Here is a 25,694-nt window from a genome sequence, read left to right as displayed (position 1 = left end):
GACCACCCGTGGACACCGTGTCGCACCGGGCTCCCCAACCCCATCGGCTGGCATCCGATTCGATGATCACATCCGGTGTCGATCCGAATAATACTCGCCCGTTCCAAGCCTCCATGTGGTTTAACCACCAGTCTATCTCAAGTCTCGCCTCCTCTGAGAGGGGAATTTGTTCTGAGTAACTGAGACCTTTCCGAAGATGGCGTATTTTGAGCCTCTGAAGAGCCCGATAGTGAAGGGGACCCGGGAAGATCGCCTGGATGGAAGAAGCCAACAGCCCCACAATGCGGGCTAACGATCTCAGGGATGTCGTCTGCTTGCGAAGAGTAGATCGCAATTCCTTCTTGATCGCCCTGATCTTTGTCATCGGCAGCAAGAGCTGACACGTTAGAGAGTTTATCAAGAAACCCAGAAATTCGATGGACTGCGAGGGAATTAACATGGACTTCTCCGGGTTGACAATGAACCCCAAACTCTGTAGCAGATGTACCGTCCAATTGAGGTGCGTTCGGACTGTCTGAGGAGAGGACGCCAAAATGATTATGTCGTCCAGATATATTATGAGGCGGACTCCTCGAGCCCTGAGAGACTCCACTACCGGTCTCAGAAGTTTCGTGAAGCACCACGGCGCCGACGACAGACCGAATGGAAGGACCTTGTATTTGTAGCATACCTTCTCCCAGAGAAACTGAAGGAACCTCCTGTGGGGAAAAAAAATGGGGATGGACAGATACGCGTCCTTCAGGTCCAACCGGACCATCCAGTCTCCTTCCTGGAGGAGGTCGCGTAACAGATGGATACCTTCCATCTTGAAATGCCTGTAAACAATCCAAAAATTGAATTCCTTGAGATTTAGCACTAATCTGGAGCCGCCCCCTCTCTTCTCGACTAGGAAGACATTGCTCAGGAAGCCATGGGGATGCAGCACGGAGGGCGCAATTGCGCCCTTCTGTAACAAGGCCTTGATATCTGCCGTGATAAAATTCCGATCGTGTTGGGAAAAAGACAGAGGGAGTGGGCGAGACTCCTGAGAAGGGGAGCTGTACATCTCTAGTCTGTACCCCTGGACAGTCTGCAACACCCATGCATCTTGTGAAATTTCGCGCCATTTGTTGAGAAAACATCCCACTCTGCCCCCCAGCGTCACCTCTGAAAAAGGAATTAGGCTCGCCTGAGTTTCCGGCATCATGCTGGTTGTTGGAGTTTCCTCCGAACCGGCCACCTCTGTGGAACTTGTTTCTTGAACGGCGCGAGGGGTAGAAATTGGAGGTATTGGAAGTGTTCTCTTGGTAACCTCCTCGTTGTTGGCCACGTTGGGCCCTTGATTGTACCCCCGGCCGAACGAGCCTTGGGCCTTGTCCAGCTCGCTGAAAGTGGCCACAAACTTTGTTAGCTCCTTTAGGAAGGGCTGCCCAAACAAAAGACCTTGGGCCAGCGGGCCCGATTCTGAAGTGGCCAATTCGGCCAGTCTGGGATCCAGCTTCAACAGAATGGATCGGCGCCGCTCCGTCGACAGCGCGCAGTTAGCGTTGCCCAGTTGGCACACCGCCCGCTGCGCCCAGCCAATCAGCTCGTCAGGGTTAATTAATAGGGCTGACTCTTTGGCCCGGAAGCCAATCTCGAGAATCTTAGTAAGCGGGCTATGACGGACCGGTATGTTTCTCTTTCCTAGCCTTTTTGGCAGGGCGCGGGGATTCCTCCTCGTCAGTGGTAGGGTCTGGGGTGGTGTTGTGACCATCATCCTCCTGAGAAATCTAAATAATTGTAGCCTCTCTACTAGAAGCAGAGCGTTCCTGTTCCGCCATCGATTCGCTCTCCCTTTACCCCCCGATTTTGCTCGGGGACCTGACGCTGGAAGCCAGCCTTGCTGTTGTGTATAAGAGCAAAGGTGGCGCTTTAAGGGCGCAATTGCTGTCACCAACGCCGCATTTACCGACTGCTGGACCCCCGCTTCCAGAGCCTCCACGAGGTCATACTCAATGGACCCTGAGGGTTCCTCTTCATAATAGTAGTAGTCCTCCTCATAATATTCAGGCATCTTTTTGCCAAAATGTGCAATTATTGACCCTGGAGGAGCGTTCGTGACCCTGGCAAGTCAGCAAATATCTGAAGTATTCCAAATGGAGGTCAGGGGGAGTGGTAACCCCAGGCAAGCCCTAAAGTAGCCACCCACAGGTGAGCCTCACTAGTAGTTTAGAATGTGGAGGGAGGGAGGGCTTGCAAACCCCACTCTAGGCAAAGCCTATGCACAATTACACAGCCCCACCGTGTTATATAGATATAGGGGCGTCTGAGGAGCAAAAACGAGCCTTCTGCCTGAAAAAACGGCACAAATCCGGGTCAGGAGCAAGAAAACGCTGCTCCGGCATTCAGTTTAAGCCCTTCAATACGTTATTGGGCAAATATGGCCGCCGCGCATGCGCGCTGGCCCAGGCTCGCTAAATAGTGAAAGGGGACTGCGCGTCACACAGACGCGCGTCCCCGCTCCTCCAACCTCCCGCTCCACGAATACCGGCAACGCGGGGAGACTCCACTTAACGTGCGACCAAGGCGACGACTAATCCGGTAAGCGCTCGTAGCGCGGCAGCTCGCACACAGCTTGCAGAGCTTAGCGACACACTCTCCAAACACCTGAGCAATGAAACGCGTTAACCATGCACGCGACCTGCTATATCGCGTATCTTGTACCATAGGGCACTTCAAACAATCACTAAACACCAGCGTAAATACTTAATAACACGCAAACCATCAAAGGTAAATATAAGTGTACTTAACTGGCTGCGGAGCAGCAAAGAAAGAGGACTCGATATGCCGACAGGGACCTTATATAGGAGAGACTATGGTTGTCACGTGATTTTATCTCTGTTTTCATTGGCTGCTGTGAGCTTCTAGTAAAGATTGAGAAGCATAATCGGAGCCTCCGGTCCTGACATAGAATTTGCCCAGGATCACACCCTTGTTCCGCTGGAGAAGCAGTGAGTAGGTATTTTATTCCACTCCTGTCGATAATGCCTCCAAACCTCCTTCGTCTGTCAGGACATTTTAAATGCGTTTTTGTTGTAGAAACTGCACTGGATAATGAAAGCACAAGAGACTATAATAATTTACGCTATGTAGTTTTCCGACTTACCTTTGGATTTAGTGACAAAACAGGGAGATTAGTGTCTGTGTACATTTCGGCTATAATAGGCTTTTACATTGTCTTTGAGGCTCGTAATGAAAAAAGTACTTGCTTATGCAATATTGCTCTAATTAAGATGAAATGTGATGTCCGCTCGGATTAGATTCTTGTATGGCTTGAGCAGAACTGCATGTTGTGTGCGTGCCCATACCCACGCTGTTTTCTTTGGCTTTTACAGTGAGGCGTTGCGGCCTAGTGCATGGAGCTGCCGGCTTTGAAACTAGTTTCGAAACCCAGGCTCACCTCAACATGTTGTGATTCTGGGCAGTTCATATAATCTCTCGTGCCTAAAAATATTTAATGACTTGTCATATTTCTGTGGGCCAAGTTTGCGCTACTTTAGAAAAGACATCCTTCTTGCCATACAGTTATATGGGAGGGGAACAAAGATATGCAGGGCTATTTACAAAGGTAAGTTACACTTGGGCAAAATTTACACGTGGCGGTTTTTAAAATTGTGTAATTAAATTAAACATATGTACTACTTACTCTGGCTATCCCCATTCCCTTAGGTAGTAAGTATTCCCCATTTTCCAGCCACTCCCCTTTATTCCTTCCACATTTGCTACTAAAATGTACACTTAGAGGTGGAGGCGTAAACGCCGCACGTGAGTTTGTGAATAGCATTTTAGGATAGGATTTCTAGTACTCCAAGAGTACTCTTAGAGCTGTGCAAGAGGTGCTGGTGCATTTGCTCATAGCATTTATTGAAACCATCCTCATCCCCACACACTATATTTGAATGCAGTAGTGTCAATTCTGTGTTGTGTAGAAATTTGTACATGAGACTGAATTTCTCCACATAAAGAAGCAACTCTCCATATAGGTTATTCCAGAAAGAACGCTCTTTCTATTTGGTTTGCTAGCTAATAGTAAAAGCACACGTTTTATAGGTATTGTTTGTGTAGCTTGAACACTAACCGTAACATGCTATTTTCTTTCTTGAGGAACTACATCCCTCTTACTTGCTCTGCCTGGAATTATGTTCAAACAAACTATACAGACTTTTGTAAATATTGTATTTTAATGTTGTTGTTGTACTTTTTCGCCGTCGTTAGAGAACTTGTGCTGAAAAATGCATAATATTGGCAGTTGTCTCAGATTGTTCTTAAGGCAAGTGAACCAGCAACAGTCGTGGTGGAGGTGAGGCTTTGGAGGCACACCATGCAAGTGATGGATTATTTCGTGAGCGCCTTTTCAGACTTTATGGCTTTTATCAAATGTATTTTAAAAATATGATTTAAAATTCTCCACTGGCCAGTATGTCTTTCAAACCTTTTTCGAATCCTTTGGATGCCAGTAGAGCAAGCTCGCTTTGCTCACTCACTCCCAGCAATTTAGAATAAGTTACCCACGTCACCTTCAAAGATCGCCAGCTGCTACTGGATGTTTGTTAGGAGTTACGTTTTATGTATTAAGTAAAAAAAAAAATCAAATTAAAATCTATAGATGACCATAAATACTTTTGATGAGACTAAGGTAATTCATGCTTTACTCATTAATAGTTCGGTAGATGTCCTAAAAGTCATATGCCATCAACTAGATCCTGTATGAACCATTTGTTACCGGGCAGTTTAGTAATTGGGCTATGATAGATTTCATGCAGAAATACTTCTATTGTTTCCTGGCAACGAGTGCAGTTGAACTGAGATAAATGCACTCTGTACTGCCAACTCGCATTAGAAGGTGGGCGGAAGCATTCTACACCTTCAGAAAATGTCTCAACTGCCTTGGGCCAGATCTCGTTGGACTTCTCAGGTGGAACAAATCTCAGACGAAGTAAGACTCTCTGCTTCCTGTTAAACCTCTCGTTCGGCTCTGACCACCAGGTTTGCTTTGTGGTGAGAGGGGGAGTGAGGCCATTTTTACCTTGAACAGGAAGCGCCACTTGTATTTTCCGAGGATACCTTCAATAAAGGAACAGGTGCCGCAAAATGTGAAATGCTATGATCTTAGAGCTCAAATCCTAAAGACTTAAGTGGTCTGTGCTTAGGGCAGAAGGCAGTGGCTTTACTCATGATGGGCGTCGTACGAGGGTCCCTAGGTACCCGGTGCTGGCATGTCTTTGGCTGTTCTTTGTATGGAAATTCTAAAGACAAGACAACACAGTGGAGTTGAGCTTCCACAACATTTGAGGTTTATCAGCACAGACTTTCCTAAAACAAAAAAAGAAGCAGCGGTGAAAGACGAAGGAGTGGAAGACAACAGGATGGATAACAATAGCAATTTCCAATGCAAAGGCCGTCTATCTGTTTCAATGCCCTTAGTCAGTTTGAGGAAGCGGCCTCTGCTGTAACAAAAGCTTGTAGTGAAAGAATTGCAGACTCGCAGTAGGCAGAGGGGCTGGAGACGGCGACGGCCGACAACCCCGCATTGTGACCTCGGGGCCTGCGGAAGGAAGGCAGAGATTCCACAGTCTCCGTTAGCACTGAGACATTGTAAGGATTTTTGGGCCCCCATTCAGAACAGATTTGAATTTATGATCCAGTATCAGCTGCTTCATGCCCCCTCTTTGGTCAGTTCACTGGCAGTGCACAGGCAGACGCCTCCAAATTCTAGATGAGTTTATATCGAATATTCAGGGAAAGTGATGTGTGTTTTCAATATTGTAACACAGCAGCAGCTCACTAATATTACTGCAATAATCTCTGTGACCCTCCAATTTCTCATATCTAAGGTCCTATTTTGATCTAAAAGAAACTTTTTTTGTAGATGTTGCATGAAACATAAACACACTTTCTGTGCAAAATGTCTGTAATAAACTCTCACTAATCACCCACATTAAAAATACATTAAAGGAAAACGATTTTTAAAACAATTTAAGTATTATTTAAGGTCATCAGGGACTCTGGAAGGCTGTGTGTAAGAATATTAATCCAAGGGAATCCAAGGAAGTTGAAAGAGGATATTTATTGTAGATTAACACCACCCAGCACACGGAGCATCCCTTCAGTAGAAAGCACGATTGGAAACTGAGGAGAATCGTTCGAACCTCTACGAACGAACCCTCCATGCGTGAGCCACATATTCAAAGGTAAACCAAGGTACATAAAGCATTGTGCGATGCGCGAGAACAAATGGAATACAACAAAGGCGCTACCCGATTTTTTTTAATCAAAATTGACTTTCATTTGGTTTTGTTTCACATTCACTCTCTTATAAACTTCCTCCAGATTAATCTTTTTCTCACCAGCAATATCTTGTAACCATGCTGGGAATAGAACAGAATGAGCCTCCCTGCCTCTTAACAAATTAAAAGGAGAGACACCAGTGGTGCAGTGAGAAGTAGTGTTATAACTCTAAACCTTCTGCCTGATGAAATCCTCAACATTAAGGTTAGAAGACAAAGCTGTTTGTATCCCTTCTTTGATTACTTTATTTCCTCTCTCCACCAACCCGTTCGATGAAGGGGAATACAAAGCGACTTTCAGTTGTTTAATATCTAAATCTTTCAACAATGTGCACATCTTTTCAGACACAAAATGGGTACCGTTATCAGTAACCATGATTTTGGGAGAACCCTCTAAAAGAAAAATCTTATTTTAAAATGAAATTGTTGTGTCTGTATCAGGGGCATTTACAAAATCGTAGTACATCCACTTTGAAAAATAGTCGACCAATAAAATGATACATTTTTTCTCTTGATTTAAAATGGAATAAGGTCCAGAGAAATCGAGACCGACCTTTTCTCAAGAAGAACGTGGGAATTCAGTGGGGTGTAAAGGGACTTTGAGGGTCTGACAGTGTTTGTCCGATAAAAGACACTCAGGACAATCGTCGATTGTCTTCCTCACTTGGGTATCTAAGGAAGGCCACCAGTAGTGTTGTTTTATTTTCATAATGGTCTTAGTGACCCCTAAATGACCTTGATGGGCTTTGTTCACAATTAAGGAGCGTAAACTAGAAGGGGGAACAAACTTGTCCCCCCTTCGAACAATACTATTCTCTACAGAAAGTTCTTTAGACACTTGAGTGAATACCCGTAAATTACCTTCTAAACACCTAGACTCAGGCCAACGTTGAGTGGAATAATCAATTACTTTCTGAAGGACTACATCCTTCTTGCAGGCTGAATTCCAATCTTTTTCTGACAAAACAGAACCAAATTCGGACACTGTCTACTACTGCGACACACTCCATGTCCTCAGGTGAAATATCATCATCGTCATCTTTGTTCATTGACAACCTAGAAAGGCAGTCAGCTCGGAAATTTTCTCCCTTGAATATGTTTAATAATGAAATTCTTGTAATCTGGACACTAATCTCATTAGTCTGGCAGACATGGAAGAAGAATTTACTTTGTCAAAAATGTAATTCAGTGGTTTGTGGTCCGTTACCAGTTCGAATTTCTGACCCCAAATGTACATTTTAAATTTCTGTACTGCCCACACACATGCCAGTGCTTCTCTTTCAATAGTACTGTACTGTTGTTCAAATGACTTGAGTGACCTAGATGCGAAGGCTACAGTTTGTTCATGACCATTTACCCTTTGTGTAAGCACTGCCCCAAGACCAGAGATGCTAGCATCAACGGTTATGATGGATGTACAATCGTCCCTAAAAACATTTAAGGCCTGTGCCGACACAATCATCTTTTTGACCTCACTGAAAACTTTTTCTAGGTCAGCCGACCAGTTAAAACTAACACCTTTCCTTAGAAGCATGCGTAAAGGCTCGACTAATTGGGCATAGGAGGGGAAAAACCTTGCATAATACTCGGTTAAACCTAAGAAGGACCGTAAGGAGTCCTTATCAGTGGGGTGTTTGGCATCCTCAATGGCACTAATAACTGAAAATTTAGGTTTGATCCCATGTTCAGAAACTGTGTGACCCAAATACTCCAGTTCTTGGACTGCGAACTTGCATTTGTCTGAGCGCACAGTCATGTTTTTACAATAAAATTGACAGAACCCTTTTTAAAATCATATTATGTTCCTTAAATGATTTTGCAAAAATCAAAATATCATCTAAGTAAGCCTGTACACCACTGATTCCATTAAACAGAGTATCCATGAGTTTTTGAATAACGCTCCCAGCCGATCTAGACCGAATGGGAGGCGTAAAAATTTGTAAGCCTCGAAGGGGGTAACGAAAGTTGTCAGTTCTTGAGATTCCTTAGATAAAGAAACTTGGTGGTAAGCCGATCTCAAATCGATAAGTGAAAACCATTTTGCGCCCCCTAGATTTGCTAATAACTAATGGATTCTAGGGAGGGGGTGGCAGTCTATAATAATATTTTTGTTTAAAGCGCGCAAGTCCGCACATAGTCTGATCTCACCGTACTTTTTGCGTGCGACCACGATGGGTGCGACCCATTGAGTAGAATTGGTGGATTCTATAATCCCTTGGTCGCACAAATTCTTTAAAGTTTCTTTGAATTCATTCCTTACACTTAAAGGGACAGAGCACTTTGTGTGATATAGGTTGTGCCCCAGGGATTAGTCTGATGCGGTGTTCAAAAACCCTTGACCACTCCCACTGTGTTGTTAAATACAGGTTTGAACTCTGAAATAATCTCCTTTAAAGGGCTAGATTCTGTACTAGGAGTGTCACATTCAATATTACAAACTGGAAACTCCCCAACCTTGATTGGGTTCTCATCACCCGGAACTAAATACAGGCCCATGCGAGCAAGATCTTTCCATCCGATAATATTCTTGCCTCTCTCAGCGACATACATTTTTGTCATGGTTTCTCTACCAAGACATTGTACTAGACCTGAGAAATACCCAAACATGTTAATATCTTTCTCTCCAAATGCTTTTGGATTTACATCAGATGGAAGAAGATCAACCTTTTTGTTCCATAAATCATAAAAAGTGGAATCTCTCAGAATAGTAATCGGAGACCCCGAGTCTGCCATCACCTGTAACGGAACATTATCAATTATAGCCGAACACAATGGACCTTTTATGGGATTCTTTTCATCAACACAGTCTAATGTTATGAGTATGTTAAGTGAACTACCACAAGCATCAACATCAGGATCAACACAGTTTACATTAGGAGATCTTCTAACATTTCTACATACTCCTTGAAAATGTCCCATTTTGTTTACAAATAACACATCGTTTGTTGATAGCCGGGCAATTTGGGGAATTGCCAATGTGGTTTTTAGATCCGCATCTGTAGCAAAACACAGAATGTTTCTTTTGCACAAACTTAGAAGGTTTATTCTTAATGTTTATCGAGCATAAGGACTTGTCTTTGTCCGTTTCTGATGGAGAAATGAGGTTAACTCCGCTTTTAGAGCCATCTATTACTTTACTGGAGAGGGTGGAACGTTCAATGCTTAAGGCTAAGGCAATTACTTCGGTTAGAGATGGGTTTTTGCAACCTAGGATTCTCTCCTTAATTTTACGTGAGGCGCAGTTAAAAACAAACTGGTCTCTGATATAATTATCAGACAGTGGTCCGAAATCGCATGTGGTTGACAAAACTCTGAGTGCAGATATATACTCTTCCACTTTCTCTTCTTTTTTTTGTTTTCTGCTATAGAAATTATGTTGTTCTAGTATGATGTTTGGTTCATCTGAGAATAGTTTTTTTAGGCGAGCAACTGCTTCCAGATAAACATTCCATTGACCATCACCTGCATGAGATGCAGGTGGTGGAATAGGAACAATACTATCAAAGATCCTCTGCACAGCCTGACATCCGAATAGTAAGACGAACTTACGAGCTGGAGAGTACCCAACAGCGTCAATAGCAACCAGATGATTTTCAAAAAGTCTAAACCATTCTGACCAATGATTTCTGGGCTACCAGGTTTGCTGAGAAAAGGAGATGGTTGGGTAATTAATTGAACATTAGCCATCACAATGCTTTGAAATAAAACACTTGCAAATAAAATGTATAGAGACAAAATATTGAAGTACAAAGACACACCAGTAGTATACTTAAATGAGTGAGTGTCGCAGAAGTATGTTTGAAATAAATTTGACTGATCTTGGATAAATCTCTGATAACTTGTTTATAAAGCGTGTGTGTCGCTGGTGAAGGTTTGACACACTATTATTGAGTAGAGAGGATCTTGGAAAAGAACTTACACTAATCTTGTAATATAATTGGGTGTGTGTCGCTGTTAAAATCTTGGTACACTGTAGGCTTTAAATCTTAGCGCGTTGCAGACAATCTGTTGAAGAATTAAAACATGGCACTTGTAGCGTCCGCGTCGCTGTTGCATCTGCTGACGCGCTAAAATGTTCCTTTAATAAGAAGGGAGGTTGAACAGCGTGCGCGTTGCTGAAAACAAACCAGACGCGCTGATCAAATACTTTCACTGGCTTCAAATCATAGTGCGCTGTAAACCATTTGGTGAAACATAAAACATGGCATTTATAGTGTGCGCATCGCTGTTACACTTGCAGACGCACTGAAAATATTCCTTTAATTAGAAGAGAGGTTTAAAAGCGTGCGCGTTGCTGGAAAACAAATCAGACGCGCTGACCAAGTACTTCGCGGCTCAACTGGATACAATGTATTTTATACCGGTAAGCGCGTGTAGACTTTAAGAAAGGAAACTTGCCGTGATTGGATGAAATGTGCTTGTGCTACCCAATCACAGCGTTAAACGCAAATGTCACGTCGAGGCGATCCTGTCCAATTAGGAAGTGCCTCATGTAACATGAACAGGCGCTTGTGAATCTGGGTAGGGTGCGGGCCAATGGGAGCTCCGTAAAGACAAAAATTTTCTCACGTATCTCTTCCGGTTAAAACCCTTTGATGTACGGCAATATCCAGAACGAAACAAGAAGGCCGAAGAACAGGGCGTCGAAGGCAACTGGACTCCAGATGGGCGGTGAGCCGTCAAATCTTGATGAATGTGAAGTAAATAAATAAATCCTCAGTGCGGGTGTGGGTGGAGTCGATCCCCAGTCGTCGCCAAATGTAAGAATATTAATCCAAGGGAATCCAAAGAAGTTGAAAGAGGATATTTATTGTAGATTAACTCCACCCAGCACACGGAGCATCCCTTCAGTAGAAAGCACAAATCGAAACTGAGGAGAATCGTTCGAACCTCTACGAACGGACCCTCCATGCGTGAGCCACATATTCAAAGGTAAACCAAGGTACATAACAAAGCATTGTGCGATGCGCAAGAACAAATAGAATACAACAAAGGCATTGCGCGCTACCCGCACGATGTACGTTTAACACAATACATCTAAAATACAATAAAGCATTGCACGAGTAGCGTAATGCACATTTACCACTACACTGTGGCCTTGGGCCAGAGCCCACTTTGCCCACCCCTTAAAACGTCTGTTTCGGAGCAACATTCACCTGAGCTCCAGCTTCGGAGCCTGGCGTTTCGGCACTTTTATATCCGAGCAGTGAATAATAACCAGCTTTCAAATCTGGTGTCCGTGAAGCAACTCTCAGCAGATTTCTCCATGTTTCCGAAAGCGTTATGCATTTCCAGACCGCAGGACTCCTGACCCAGACTTCTATACCAGTCGCTCTAGAGTCTTGGCCTATTTTGTCTGTATTTGTTGGTAGATGGTTTGCCATTCGGCGTACGTTTCTTCTGTCAGTATCTTTCTTGCCAAATACTTTTTTGTACCTTCTGTTTTATCCATCATGTATCACAAAGGGCGCTATTTATCGTGTTCTACTGCCAGTCCTTCTGCTTAGAGTAATGTTAGGACAGGATTGTGAGGTCTGAGTGTAGCGTGCCCAGAATCTGCAGAGCGTAAATTGCATTTTCCAACAAAGTCCTGTTTTATCCATCAAGCATACTGTAGTTCAATATGCTCGCCCTTCAGAACTATTTAGCAACAGCATCCATTTGTGAAAATAAAATCTGCTTCTTTTGGCAAAGTGAAGCGACTTTGACTGGGAGATGGATGGGACCTTCGTTTGGTAACATAGTTCAGTGGCACTTTTGTTCGTCTCCTCAGCCAGCCTCCCCCCGAGCACCAAAGCGTGACGTTTGTTGATCTGTGTTTGAGGAGCTGCTCACTCCATGTTTCATGCAGAGTCCGCTCATTGAGCTGCTCGCGAGCGTCACGCAGAGCGTCTGGTGCGACTCCATGGCGGAGCGCCATTGGAAGTTTGCAGTGTACGTGCTGTCATAGCAACAAGGGCTCTCTGGAACAACGCTTGCACTTGGAGAGGCGGAACCTTATTTACATGACTGATTTATTATCCACGCTAGGTTATTATTTAAGCCTGAAGGACTCTTCAACAGAATCCTCTTAGACTACTTCCAGGTAATAAGCTTATGGAAGTGGTGTGCGTTTTTAGGCAGCTCTGGTTTTGATCATGCAGTGAGTCGAGGGGTTGTGATTTTTTTTTTTTTTTAAATCAAAACATTTATTTAACAAGTGTGCCTATGCAGGAATAAAAATGACAAATAAAAACATCTTTCAAAAGCTCAGAGTCCTCATTTTACAGTCCACCTTTATAAAAATCTTTCTTCATTAAGATAAATGTTCGAGCAGAAGAGTCAAAGCATAACCTGCCATTAGCAGCCCTGAGCCCAAAATTTAGTTCAGATTACTGGTTTCCAAAACGTTTTTAGAGAATCTCTTTCACACAGGAAATTGTGAAGCTACTTCCAAATTACAATTGTCAATCATTTCTGGAGGGGTTGTGATCCATGTCCACGTAGTCCATGATTGCATCCATAATCTTTCTTAAACGGTTTAATTGTAAATGGCGGTGCCGGGAACTCTTTTTGTACTTTTCGATGTTGCATGGATGGCGTTTTTAGTACTACACTTATTTTTAGCTATTGTTAGTGTGCTACATTTAGATCTCAGAGGAGTTTACCATTTTTCATATGTATTGGTAACACACGTTGGGGGGGGTCACCTTACGAGCCATGCATCACTGTGGTTTGAACAGTTCAAGACACTTCATCATCCACAAAGTGGCACATGGCTGAATTGGGAAGATATCCACAGCCATCAACGTACTGGTTGGTCCCCCAGCAATGTACAAAAGGTTTGGAGCCAAGTCTGTCACTTAGCAAAGACTCCACCATCTGGAACCTCTTTCCCCTTTAACTCAGTCTTACAGAAGACTATTTTCAACTTTTCGTGGACTCAGGCCTGCTGCCTCGGCTTCACACATAGACTGCGGCTGAATGACAGGACCAAGGATATCTGAATGAATGAATATTACATTTATAAAGCGCAAAACTTAGCCCAAGGGCATCAAGGCACTACAGAGGACTAGTGCACAGCCGAATAGAGAAATCGTATCACAGTTTGTGTAAACAACCAGGTTTTCAGTGCCCTACGGAAAAGAGAGTGAGACACAAGGCCTGATAACCCATCAGGAAGAGAGTTCCACAACCTAGCAGCGGCGGTTGAGAAGGCCCTGCCTCCCCATCTAACCTTTTTGTACCTGGGAACTACCAGCAAGTTCTTGCTGGCAGACCTAAGCTGCTTGGTAGGAACATAGCAATGAAACATTGCTTTGATGGCACCAGGGCCTAGACCATAATAGGCATTATGGGTCAAGCAAAGAGTCTTAAAAATAATACTACGATCCAAAGGCAACCAGTGCAATGAAATAAGGGAGGCAGAGACTAAATGGTACTTAGGTAAGTCCATCACCAGCCTTGCTGCCGCATTCTGCACTAGTTGAAGGCGGCGCACCAGACCCTTGTTCATGCCCAGATATGGGGCATTACAATAATCAAGCCTGGACATTACATTTGTGATGCAAAGGAAAGAAACAGCGAAAAAAAATTAAGGACCCTAATTATTCCGAAACAGGTGGACACAGTTCTACTAATTTGTAGGTTCATAGACAAAGATGTGTCAACGATAACGCCCAAGTTTTTCCCATGGGATACAGGGGAAGGGCAACTGTCCAAGTCCACCATCCATTAGACCAAATATCCTGTTGATTGCCAAAAATCAGGATCTCTGTCTTTTCCCCATTTAGCTTAAGATAATTTTCCACCATCCAAACTGAGACTGCCTGCATGCAGTTTTTAAAATTTGCAGCAGATTCACTAATGCTGTTAGTAATGGACACCATGATTTGAGTATCGTCCGCATAGGACAATACCTCAAATCCAAAGGATGTCACGACTCTAGCCCGTGGGGCAACATAGATATTAAAGAGTGTATGGCTTAAGGAGGAGCCCCGCGGCACTCCACATATCGACGAGTTGGAAGTTGAGTAGAATTGGCCCATTTTCACAATCTGTGCCCTCTCACTGAGAAAAGAAGAAAGAAGCCCTAGGGCCGTGCCCCCAACCCCTATCTCCTTGAGGCGTTCTACCATCATCGAAGGAGAAAGGGTGTCAAATGCGGCGGTAAGGTCAAGCAGGATCAGCAGGGTAGTATGCCCTGCATCAACCTGGACCCGGATGTTATCAAAAACCGCCGTTAGCGCTGATTCAGTGCTATGATGGCTCCTAAAGCCATGCTGTGAGTCATCAAGCAACTGATGATCCAATAAATACGCGCTAAGATGAGAATTCAGGTATCTTTCCATAATCTTAGCTGGGACTGGGAGTAAAGAAATGGGCCGATAGTTTTTTAATTCCATGGGATCCAGAGATGGCTTTTTTTAAAGTGGTCTATCCACAGCAGTTTTCCAAAGGGTTGGATACTGCCAGTGCTTAATTTGTGCCGGTGCTTTCCGGTGCTTAGCACCGGCACTTACTTTTCAGGGCCGGGTCTACACATGTCTGCACGACTCCATGTCACACATGGCGTGATGTTAGCTTACTGACTCGGCGCAGAGTGTTGTTCTAACTTCTCGGTCTCCCGAGTCCCGGTGAGTGCTTCGGTTAAGTCAGTGAGTGTGAATGTGAGCCGGAGTCCTGGAGACTGCATTCATTGAGCAAGATTACTACTGCATTGATGATATATGTGATGGCGTCATGGCGGCCCTTAATTGAGTGTTGCCGTTGGTAGGCGGGAGTCAGACATTGATTGGGCTGGGCTGAATTTGGTTGTGTGTGCTGCGCGCAGATTTATTTCCAATTGCCACGCCCCAGCACATCCGCTCCCCACGAGTCATCAGCCCGACCACGTTGGGGGAAGGCAGCGCAGCAGTAACAGCACCAGGCTGCCTATCAGTTACTAAAGGCAGTGCCGTGCAGCCCACCAGTGTAACCGTAAGTGGTACTAAGCAGTGAGTCATCATGCCATGCCCATTGCCAAATCGCGCTACTTTTTTTTTTTGCGTGGTGGCATGACCGCGTTAACTCCGGCTCCCTCCACAAGATTTGGCCCACGGTACACATTAATAGAGAGCGGAGCCCACATTCTGGGCCTCGGCACAAAGAGACAATTGATGGGTGATAGGCAGGGTGGACAGAGCCGAGGGGAGGCAGCTGACGAGCAGTGTTAATCAATTGGGTGCCCAGATTCTACTGGCCCGCACACCTGGTAGCTTCAAACAGGACTGGCATGCAGATTGGCGAAGAGCCAGTCACAAGTCGGGTGCCAGCCTCGCCCGTCCCTGACTCTGCCTCACCCCTGCTGGCCTCAAGTGTCCCTGGCTATCCCGCCCTTAGCTGTGATATTTGTAGTTTGGGGACCCGCTCAGCGTGCTCGGAGCCGGGTAAAGACAAAGCGCGGCGCGAAAAGTTCACTTTGTACCTAGAGGACGAGGGCGGAGGGGCCGCTGCTGCAGGAACTCTGAGGCATTTCATTAAATCGGAAGTCCTAAACTTTCATATCCCGAACAAAATCTATTGGCTACCACAAGCCTACTGAAAATATGCCCAAGGGCAGCACACGCAGGAAACAAGTGGCTTCGTCATCCCATTTGTAACCATAATTGAATGTGAAGAGAAGAAGTCTTTTTGGATGTCAAACAGTGGCCTATGAATTATGATTTGGGATATTCTACGCATAGAATATCTTTCAACTACAGCTATTACCAGATACTTCCCTGTCCTACTCTACATTTGCACTGTATACATTTTGTTCCTGAAGAAGGTGGTGTAAAAAAAGTTTTTTACTTTCCACCAAAACGTACGTCGACCATCATCTCTATGGAGACCATCGTCTCTAAGGAACCGATCTATTGAGAAGATCCAATAAAAAGGATAAAAAAGTAAACTATAATCTTTAGATCAGATAACAAAGAAGAGAAAACAATGTCTGTCTGATTTGACAAAGTTGAAAATCCTTGACATATGTCTACAACATAAATGATTTGTTGATACATTCCATGTACGGTTCCCTTTGTGTTATACAATCTGCAATTTTATTTCATACTTGTGGGTGACAGTATGAATGGTTGGTATGTTTAGGAGTGAGTGATTGGTTTTATTGGTTGAGTATGTAGGGGTATGATTTTTGCATAACAATGATGTACATTTTTTAATCTTTTCACGAGTCATAGGATGTTGACTTATTAAACCTTAGAATTTAATTATGAATACGTATACATTTTTGTATTCTGTGAATGAATTTTGATAAAGAGTAAAAAAAAATAAAAAATAATAAAGAAATTACGATTTTTATAAAAATGGTTGTATCTAATCATAGATATTTGAGAGCAACTGTTCTTTTGTGTTCTATATAAGGGGTCCAGCACAATGTGTATGAGACATTAAAGAAATATAGGTCAGGTAGAGGTTTTGCATATATTTTATGTTTTGTTTCCCCCTCCTCTAGGACCTCAAATTATACTAGGGGGCACCTTTTTCTTTATCCATGTTTCCCGCCCTTAGCGCCAGAGACGCTGCTGACGGGAGCTGTGTGAAAACGGCAGGTTGTGGACAGAGGCCATCCGGGTTTGTAATAGAAGGGATGCAAACCTGCAGGATGTCTGTCAAAGTTCTGTAGGAAAAAAATCATATTAATGTTTCTTAGAAAGAAACGTATTGAGGTCAGTGCATCAAACTGCTCTCGCCACAATTATTTTCAACATTCTTGGATGTTTAAAAAACAAGATGAATGATATCTTAAACTAAATCGGGTCTCTGTGTCCTGCTCCGCACAACTGTCTGCAGCTAGGGTTTGTGAAGTAAAGGTCTGTGCCTCCCTCACACACTGCCCCTCCCACACATACATCTCTCAGCAGCGTCGCTGTGGATGTTCACTACAGCACCTCTCTCCTCGCCCCCTCCCATTATTAATTCAATATACAGTAAAAAATGACTGATACCTGCTCCCCAAGCCATTCCTATAGATTTGGTGGCCTGGAATAGTTCGTCCGGTGACACTTGTGGGAGTGTAATGGTTAGTAGTTGTGTTGTTACTGTCATTGGCAGCACTGGCAGGCACAATGGGTGGTGCCAGCTGCAGTGGCCTCCTGTCGAGAGCCCCGGCACTTATCTTATTACAAATTAAGCACTGGATACTGCCCCTCAGTAATGGCCATATTAAGTACTGAGGTGAGGTGGGGAACAATGGCCTCCTTTCCAAGTTTTAAGATTTTTAGGGGGCATGCATCCAAAGGTGACCCAGATGTGACCCCTTCTAATAGGTGATCTGTTATTTTGGATGAAATACAGGGGAAGGTGAGCAGCTCCGGTTCATCTTCCATAGATGGTGAGACATTACGATCAGTTATAGAAGTGCAGACATAGCATTCCCAGTGTTATGGGCCTCCAGCAGGGAATTTATATCTGTGATCTTAGTAAGGAAGAAATTGGCCATTCTGTCACAGAGTTCTTGAACATTCAGTTGAGTCAGCAACAGGAGGGGAAATAAGGGAGTTAATAACCTTAAAAAGCGCTCTAGAAGATTTAGTGGATTCAGTGATCGTGGAATAATATAATCTTTTTCCTCCATAATGGCTGCATTATAGACTCTTAAGCTTTGTTTATGTAGCTCTCTGCCTGCCGGCGCCAGATCTGTGCGCCAAATTCTTTCCTGTTTGCAACTATTTAACCGTCCCCCAGCCACGTCCACCAATTCACACACCACTGATTTTCTTGAGCATTCAGAAGTGGTTTAGGAGGAATAGGAAAGCTGTACAAAAACCCCACACAAGCTGAGATACCTTAGTATTGGCAACTATCGTCACCAGAAGGCAATTGTCTAAATCAGTTGCCCGACTGTATGACAGACTCACAGACATTTCATATTATGCATTTGTGTACTGTACAGATTGAATACAAAAACAGACTGCTTCAGCCTCATTTGGAGAATCCATATTAACAGCCATTTTTAGTCAATATGGTGCAATTACTGAAGGCACTGTTTTAAGGAAAGCCACATAAAATTGAGCTTCTGGCATAAATAAGATGCTTTGTTGCATGGATGGTGTTAGATCATATGAAATCTGAACAACCAGGTTCTGTTACTGCAAATGTTACTGGAGTCTTCTGTCATTTAAGACATCTGGTCCGATTGTGTGCAAATACGATCAGAACATTATTTTCTTCACTGTTAAAACACACACATTGGTGCTGTCTTTGTATTACAAGGAGTACTGATAACGACATTCAATTTGATCAAATCCAATAGGATAATTTCTTTTAATGTTTGGCTTCTTATAGAATTATTAAATAATCCACTCCCACCAATATCCCACCTAAGAAAATGACCAATTTGTTTCAAAATCAAATCAAGGTATTCATTTAATTAATGGAAAATATTTGCAGTGTGGTGAATTAGCAAAAGTTACAGGTTGCCTCTTTTAAGCGGTTTATTTTTACCATTTTCCCAAATATGAAATAACCTGTGCTTAAGCGATGTTTCAAATTTTCCACCCAATTCATAATTATTAATAATACAAATGATGATCTCTTTTGCATTCTGATCTCTCATGGATTGTTAGGGATTTGCTAGGAATGGGTACTTTGACCCTTCTGAAACTGGTGATCTGTTGCCATCATCTGGCCTAAATAGCCCTAGTGTTTCCTATCCTAGTGACCCTTGACCCTGTTTAAGGCAGGTCGCTCCCCCCACGCCGCACAGCTCCACCAGTGCCTCTGTGGACCCCCGCTGCCTGTCTCCACCACTACTACAGGTTCGAGGCCCCTCGGTGGTCTGGTAGGCCCGTACTGCAGTTTTTTCTGCTTCTGCCTGTTGTAAATTGCCTGTGTATTTGGCCTTGTGTAATCTTTTTTTTGGTTTTCCCTTTTTACTGTGCCCCCCTGCCCGTCTTTTGCCTTTGTGGAGCAGATTAATCTATAACCTGCTGGTGCAGTGCTCACCACTTAGCCACGGGTTCCTTATCAAATTAGGAGGAATCAACAGTGGAGCGAAGTACAAACCATAGGTAGTTTATTAAGCATTCAGAATGGGTCTCCATCCAACGAGCACCATGGAGTTACTCAAGGAAAAGAGCACACTTGAACAATGGCTACATGGGTTTTTATAGGGAAGATCACAAACAAGGAACGCCCAGAGGTAAATAAAACTTTGGAAAGAACACACAAATGAGCTAAGGCAAGAATCTGACAGCCTCGGTGTCTTGTGCAATTTCTACGTTTTAAGGCTGAACAACAAAATGTGCTATTCTGAGTAGACTTTACTTAAGGATTAACTATTGCATGAAAACCTTCGAGCAAGCTGACTCCGCGTGGTTACGCAGCCTACAATGTCTCAACTTTAGCTTTGTGACCTAATGTTTATGCAGGTGGCGTCAGGGACAGAATCGGTCTGAAAACAGGTCAAAGGCGAGTATGGATGAGGCATAGCTGAATCGGAAAAAGAGATTCAGATTTTAAGGTTTCACAGTCTTTCCTTTTCAGCTGTGCTGAATCCATAAGGAAGGTATGTGTATTAATTTATATATCAATTTTCATAATCATCAATTTCAAGTTGTACCATAATTTCTCTGTTTAGTTCATGAACATTGACTGGGGAAGGTTTAATACTATTGCAAGTAGCTATATAAGCTGTACATGTCACAGGGGCATGCTGAATGCAGCAACAGCAAGTGAGAAAGATGGCTCCTATAATCACTATTCCCTTTAATTATGTCCAGCCGCAAGCAGAAATACCTCAAAACCATTCTGACCAAATCCATGTTCCTTTTTCCTGGTGTAATTCTGCAGTTATTTGATGAAGCTTTTGTGTGGCTCAATTAACATTAAGGGCGTTTTATGTATTTGACAGTGTGACTCTGTAGTATTGCAGTAAATGATAATTCGTTAGTAATGTGTAATGTGCCTTTAAGAAGCTGTGTATATTTCAATGGTGCTTGACATCATTTGGTTCTGGAATGTTTAATGAAATGTCAGATTGTTGTTGAATTTAACTACGATCAGTCGTGGGTCTTATTTCCTGCATTAAACTGAGCTTCACAATTGAGTTGCTGTTTCCTCTTGGATTATTTGGTGAATCTCCCTACTACATTATTTGGCGACGCTTGGATATATTGGCTGAAACCTCGCATTTTAAATTTAAAAAGGAAAAAGGATAAGATTGAGACCCACCGACTTGGGATGATCGTCAGTATTTGGATATTTGGATATTTTTGTCAAAACTGAATTTCAAGACAAGTTGTGGCCCTGTGAGTACTGTTCGTTCAACTGCTTGTGAAATTTGGGGGCTATATTTACATAGCGCTAAGCAAAGAAGCTCACCGTTTATTCATCGCGCGCCTGATACTTTCAAAACACGCTTGCTTCTCTGCACGCGACCTCATTCCTCAGCGCGATCTTCAATACGTGTCGTAGATGTCGTGCGCGTCATAACGCGATGATGTCAACACGTTTTGGCGGCCATTTTGCAAGTTTGGGAAGACTCCCATTGATTTACAATACAGACATGCTGTAAATTTAAGGACCAACACGATCATGATTGCTGAATCCATTTCTTAGCCTCTAAATACGGATATAAAAGGTTTTTGCATTGTGGGACTATTTATGTGCATAATACTTTTATAAGTTTGTAATACTTTAAAAAAAAAAAAAAAAAATTGTTTTTTTTTGTTTTTACTTTTGTCTGGTGTTAATTCGTAACAAACATGGATAATTCAAACAACACCATTTTGGCACCACCATGTTTCCTGAAAGTGTCTGGCAAACCACCTACACCATGGCATAAGTGGTTAAGAGTATTCACTAATTATTTAGAGGCAATAGACGCGTTGGATTATTCGCCTTCCAGAAAGAGAGCTATTTTATTCAATCACATAGGAGATGCAGGTCAACAACTTTTTGACAGCTTACCAATTGTACAAAACACATCAAGTGATGATTCATGGAATGTGTTTAAAGAAGCTTTAGCGCGTCTTGGGAAACAATTCAAAGATGAACCATCTATAATGGTGGAACGTCATGTCTTTGTGAAACTTAAACAATTGCCCGAAGAATCTATTGAGGATTATTTAGCCACTTTGAGAGTTCTTGCTAAAAAATGTGATTATGGCCTTTACCTTGACACTGCACTTCGAGATCAGCTGGTCTTCAACTGCTATAACAAAAAGATTCAAGAACGTATCCTGACTTGCAAGAATCCTACGCTTGATGAGGTTATGGTCATTGCACGGAGCATTGAGTGTTCAGTCACGTCACAAAAAATTATTGCAGAAACTTCTACGTTGAGTTCTACGTCCAGTGTCATGTCTATTTCCACCAATGACCGTAAAGAATGTAGCATTAGTGCTGTCAGTACTCGCAATAAAGATAGGAAATATGTTGAAAGGAAACCTAACATTTTCTGTTACAGGTGCGGCTCGAAATTTCATGTGGGTAACAATCCAAATTGTCCAGCTCTAGGTAAAAGATGCAACAATTGTAAGAAAGTTGGTCATTTCTTTACGGTGTGTAAAGTACCAAGAGACAAGAGCAAGGTTAATTTTGTGTATACAGAAGAAGAAATTTGTGAAGCACTTAATGTAGCCTCTTTATCTATTGAGGTCAATACTTTAGGTGGTAATGTTATTAAAGGACCAAATTGTAATGTTTTAATAGGTCCTATTGCTATTGATGTGATGGCTGACTCTGGTTCGCCAATCACTATTCTGGATGAAAAAACTTTTTATAAGTTATGGCCCAACACAAAATTAACTTTCACTGATGTGAATCCAAAAGCTTTTGGTGGTTATGACATCATAATGCTTGGATACTTTAATGATACCATTGATTTTAAAAATAGATTGATTCATACAAAAGTTTATGTAGCTGTGAATGGCAGAGACATATTGGGGTGGCGTGACCAAGCTAGTTTGGGTATAATTCTTAAGCCGGGTCATCCTGAACCTGTGGTTTTGGGTGATTTACCCATTTTGGCTATTTGTGACAGCATATCACAAAATCCGAATCTGAATTCGTTGTTTGAGGAATACAAAAGTGTGTTCAGTGATGATGTAGGCCTAGTTAAAAATTTCGAACATACCATCAAGTTGAAAGATAATGTGATTCCGGTGGTCCAAAAAGTACGGCCAGTTCCTCTCTCTGTTAGAGATGACCTCAAGAAACATCTTGATATGTTGTGCTCTCAGAATATAATTTGCCCAGTTGAATAGTCAGAATGGATTTCTGCGGCTGTAGTTGCTCGAAAACATTCTGGTGATATTCGTCTATGCGCAGACCTAAGAGTTCTCAACCGAAATATTGTGGTAGATGCTCATCCCCTTCCAAAAATCCATGATATGTTGGCGAAATTAGATAGTAGTAAGTTTTTCTCTACCATCGACTTGCGTTCAGCGTATCATCAAATTCCACTATCTGATGAATCCCAACCTCTTACCACATTTGTTACTCCTTTCGGTGTTTATATGTATAAAAGACTCCCATTTGGATTAGCTTCTGCAGCTAGCATATTTCAAAGATTGATGGACAAAATGTTTGATGATTCCCCTGGCATTCAAGCATTTCAAGATGATATACTTGTTCATTCTGAGAGTATTGAACAACATTATGTTCTCTTAAGGAAGGTTTTAAACATTTTGCATACATATGGTATGACTGTCAATGTTCACAAGTGTAAATTTCTTTCTCAAAATGTTGACTATTTAGGTCATAATTTATCACCAGCAGGTATCAAACCTAAAACTGCTCTTTTGGATACAATTAAGTGCGCACCACCCCCTACTGATAAAGATTCATTAAGAGCATTTCTAGGTTTGAGTGAATACTATGCTCGCTTTGTTCAAGGGTATGCATTAGTGGTACAACCTTTAAGAAATATCTTAAAAAAACATAAATTTGATTGGTCTGTTGATGCACAAAATGCATTCAAATCGGTAAAGGATTTGATTTTAAATGCTCCTGCTATCAAACCATTTACTTATGGCATTCAAAGTATTATTACAGTAGATGCAAGTGAAAAAGGGTTGGGTGCGGTGCTTAGTCAGATTGTAGATGGTTGTGAAGGCACTATTGCATTTGCATCTCGTACGTTGAGTTCAGCGGAAATGAATTACAGCACCATAGAGAGGGAAGCCTTGGCTTGTACGTGGTCTGTGGAAAAATTCAAAACCTATATTTGGGGGACAAAATTTCGGTTGTACACTGATCACAAACCTTTAATATATATGTTAGGCAACAGTTGCTCCAACAGAGCATCGTCACGTTTGATTAGACTTCTAGCTCGATTACAAGAGTATAATTTTGACATTGATTACATTCCTGGTGGGAAAAATGTACGGGCGGATTGCCTTTCTAGGATCCCGTTGTCAAATACACAAGAATCAGTAAAATCTGAGGAGGATTATGAATGTGTATATTCCATTCAAGACGTGATACAAAATTATAAAATCTCGCAAGATGATTGGATTAGTCATTTTGCGAATGATAACTGCTTACTAAATGTAAAAAGATATTTAGTTAATGGATGGCCTTCTGATCGTAATTTATCTTTGGAAGAAAAAACCTTTGCACAAATTGCCCCTGAGTTATCATTCTCTAATGATATCTTGTTGCGCCATGATAAATTTGTTCCTCCGAGAGGCATTCGAGACACTATAATTAAGTTAGCTCATGAAGGGCATCCTGGTACCACTGGTACTATTAACAAGATCAAACAAACTTATTGGTGGCCAGGCATTGACAATCAAGTTAGAATACATGTTGATAAATGCCCTCAATGTCTGTGCTCGGATAAGCATTGGAAGACATCGAATGCACCTCTTTGTCCAGTTCAGTGGCCTAGTGGGGCTTGGAAGAAAATAGGTCTAGATTTTTCGGGACCCTTCTCAGCTTTAGATGCAGATAACAAATATTTGATTGTTGCAGTTGACTATTATTCAAAATGGATCTATTTTTCTTTGGTGAAAAACGCTGACTCTAACACTGTTATTTTGTTTTTGCAAAATTTATTTTTCACTGAAGGTACGCCTGAGCAGATTGTAACAGATAATGGTTCACATTTTACTGCTCGTGAATTAAACACATTTTTAGAAGCTTTAGAGGTCAAACATGTTCTTGTCCCATTGTACAGTCCATCTTCAAATGGCCTTGTTGAGCGTGCTAATCGCTTACTCAAGGAAGCTGTTCAAGCTGCTATTTCAAGTGGCTTAAATATTTCTTCATTTTTATTTCAGAAGGTCTGGAACTATAATATTACACCACATAGCACAACTGGAGTAGCGCCTTTCATTTTATTGAGGGGTCGTATGTCTGCTTCTAAACTCAATCCTGCGTGGCTCATGGGAAAGTCTTCCCAACCTCCCATTGATTTGGACAAAATCAGAGATCAGGTTAAGAAGAAACAAGAAATTTATAAGCATAATTATGATTGTAGGATGCATGTTTCTGATAAACTGTTACAGCCGGGAGATTGGGTTATTAAAAAACCAGTCAAAGTTCAAAAGGGACAATCTAAATTCTCTGCCCCAGTTCAGGTGATAAAAGTGTCATATATGGCGGTGTTGTAACATGATAAAGGGTGGTGGAACAAAAATGCCCTTATCAAAATAACCAATGCACAAGCTAAAATTATTCTGGAAAATAAAAGACAACCGTGTTAATGATTATTCTGGTTCTGATTGGTTTGGGGTATGTGAAAATTTGTCTACATCTCGTGTTGCTCAATCAGTACACAACACATCTCCTTCTCCTTTATCATTAGCACAAGGTGATTCACACTCTGTTACATCTCATGCCACTTCCAACAATTTGCGTTGTGATGGAGGAGAAGGTGATGGTGTTCGAAGTATGAACTATGAAGGACGGTTGAGAAGACTGCCCACACGTTTTCGTGACTACGTCATGAATTAGGTTTAAAGTTACTTCATCTTATTTGATTTATTCAATGTATGTGTTTTTTAAATCTGTAAGTTTAATTTTGTATTTGGTAACTATTGCATTTTGCATTTTGTTTTTCCTCTAAAAAGGGAAGGATGTGTAGTATTGCAGTAAATGATAATTCGTTAGTAATGTGCCTTTAAGAAGCTGTGTATATTTCAATGGTGCTTGACATCATTTGGTTCTGGAATGTTTAATGAAATGTCAGATTGTTGTTGGATTTAACTACGATCAGTCGTGGGTCTTATTTTCTGCATTAAACTGAGCTTCACAATTGAGTTGCTGTTTCCTCTTGGATTATTTGGTGAATCTCCCTACTACAGACTCCTTAAAGAGAGGACAAGGTGAAGTGATAATATTCAGATGCGGTAGAAGTAGGGGGCACTAGGCTATGAGCAGGGTAATATGTTTTAAGCCTCAAAAATAGACCCCCCAAAA

The 25,694-nt window shown here is 42.2% G+C and overlaps 1 protein-coding gene across 7 annotated transcripts in view; it reads left to right on the top strand.

Annotated features, from left to right (window-relative positions):
- MAGI3 (membrane associated guanylate kinase, WW and PDZ domain containing 3) overlaps nt 1–25,694 on the top strand; it is a 2,362,625-nt gene that overhangs the window by 874,120 nt on the left and 1,462,811 nt on the right. For 2 of the 7 annotated variants that reach the window (XM_085653154.1, XM_085653145.1), the window contains exon 1: nt 10,852–10,979. The exons of 2 other annotated variants lie outside the window; for them this stretch is intronic. In XM_085653154.1, the coding sequence (XP_085509280.1) occupies nt 10,904–10,979 (76 nt within the window). In that variant the 5' untranslated portion in view covers nt 10,852–10,903. Of the gene's footprint in view, nt 1–10,851; nt 11,251–25,694 lie in introns of those variants that run through there. 3 more of the 7 variants (XM_085653181.1, XM_085653164.1, XM_085653172.1) reach the window with 3 other exon arrangements.

The sequence above is a fragment of the Triturus cristatus genome, chromosome 1_1 (genome assembly GCF_964204655.1).
Source record: "Triturus cristatus chromosome 1_1, aTriCri1.1, whole genome shotgun sequence".
Classification (NCBI taxonomy): domain Eukaryota; kingdom Metazoa; phylum Chordata; class Amphibia; order Caudata; family Salamandridae; genus Triturus; species Triturus cristatus.
This window is presented reverse-complemented; position numbering and strand designations above follow the sequence as displayed.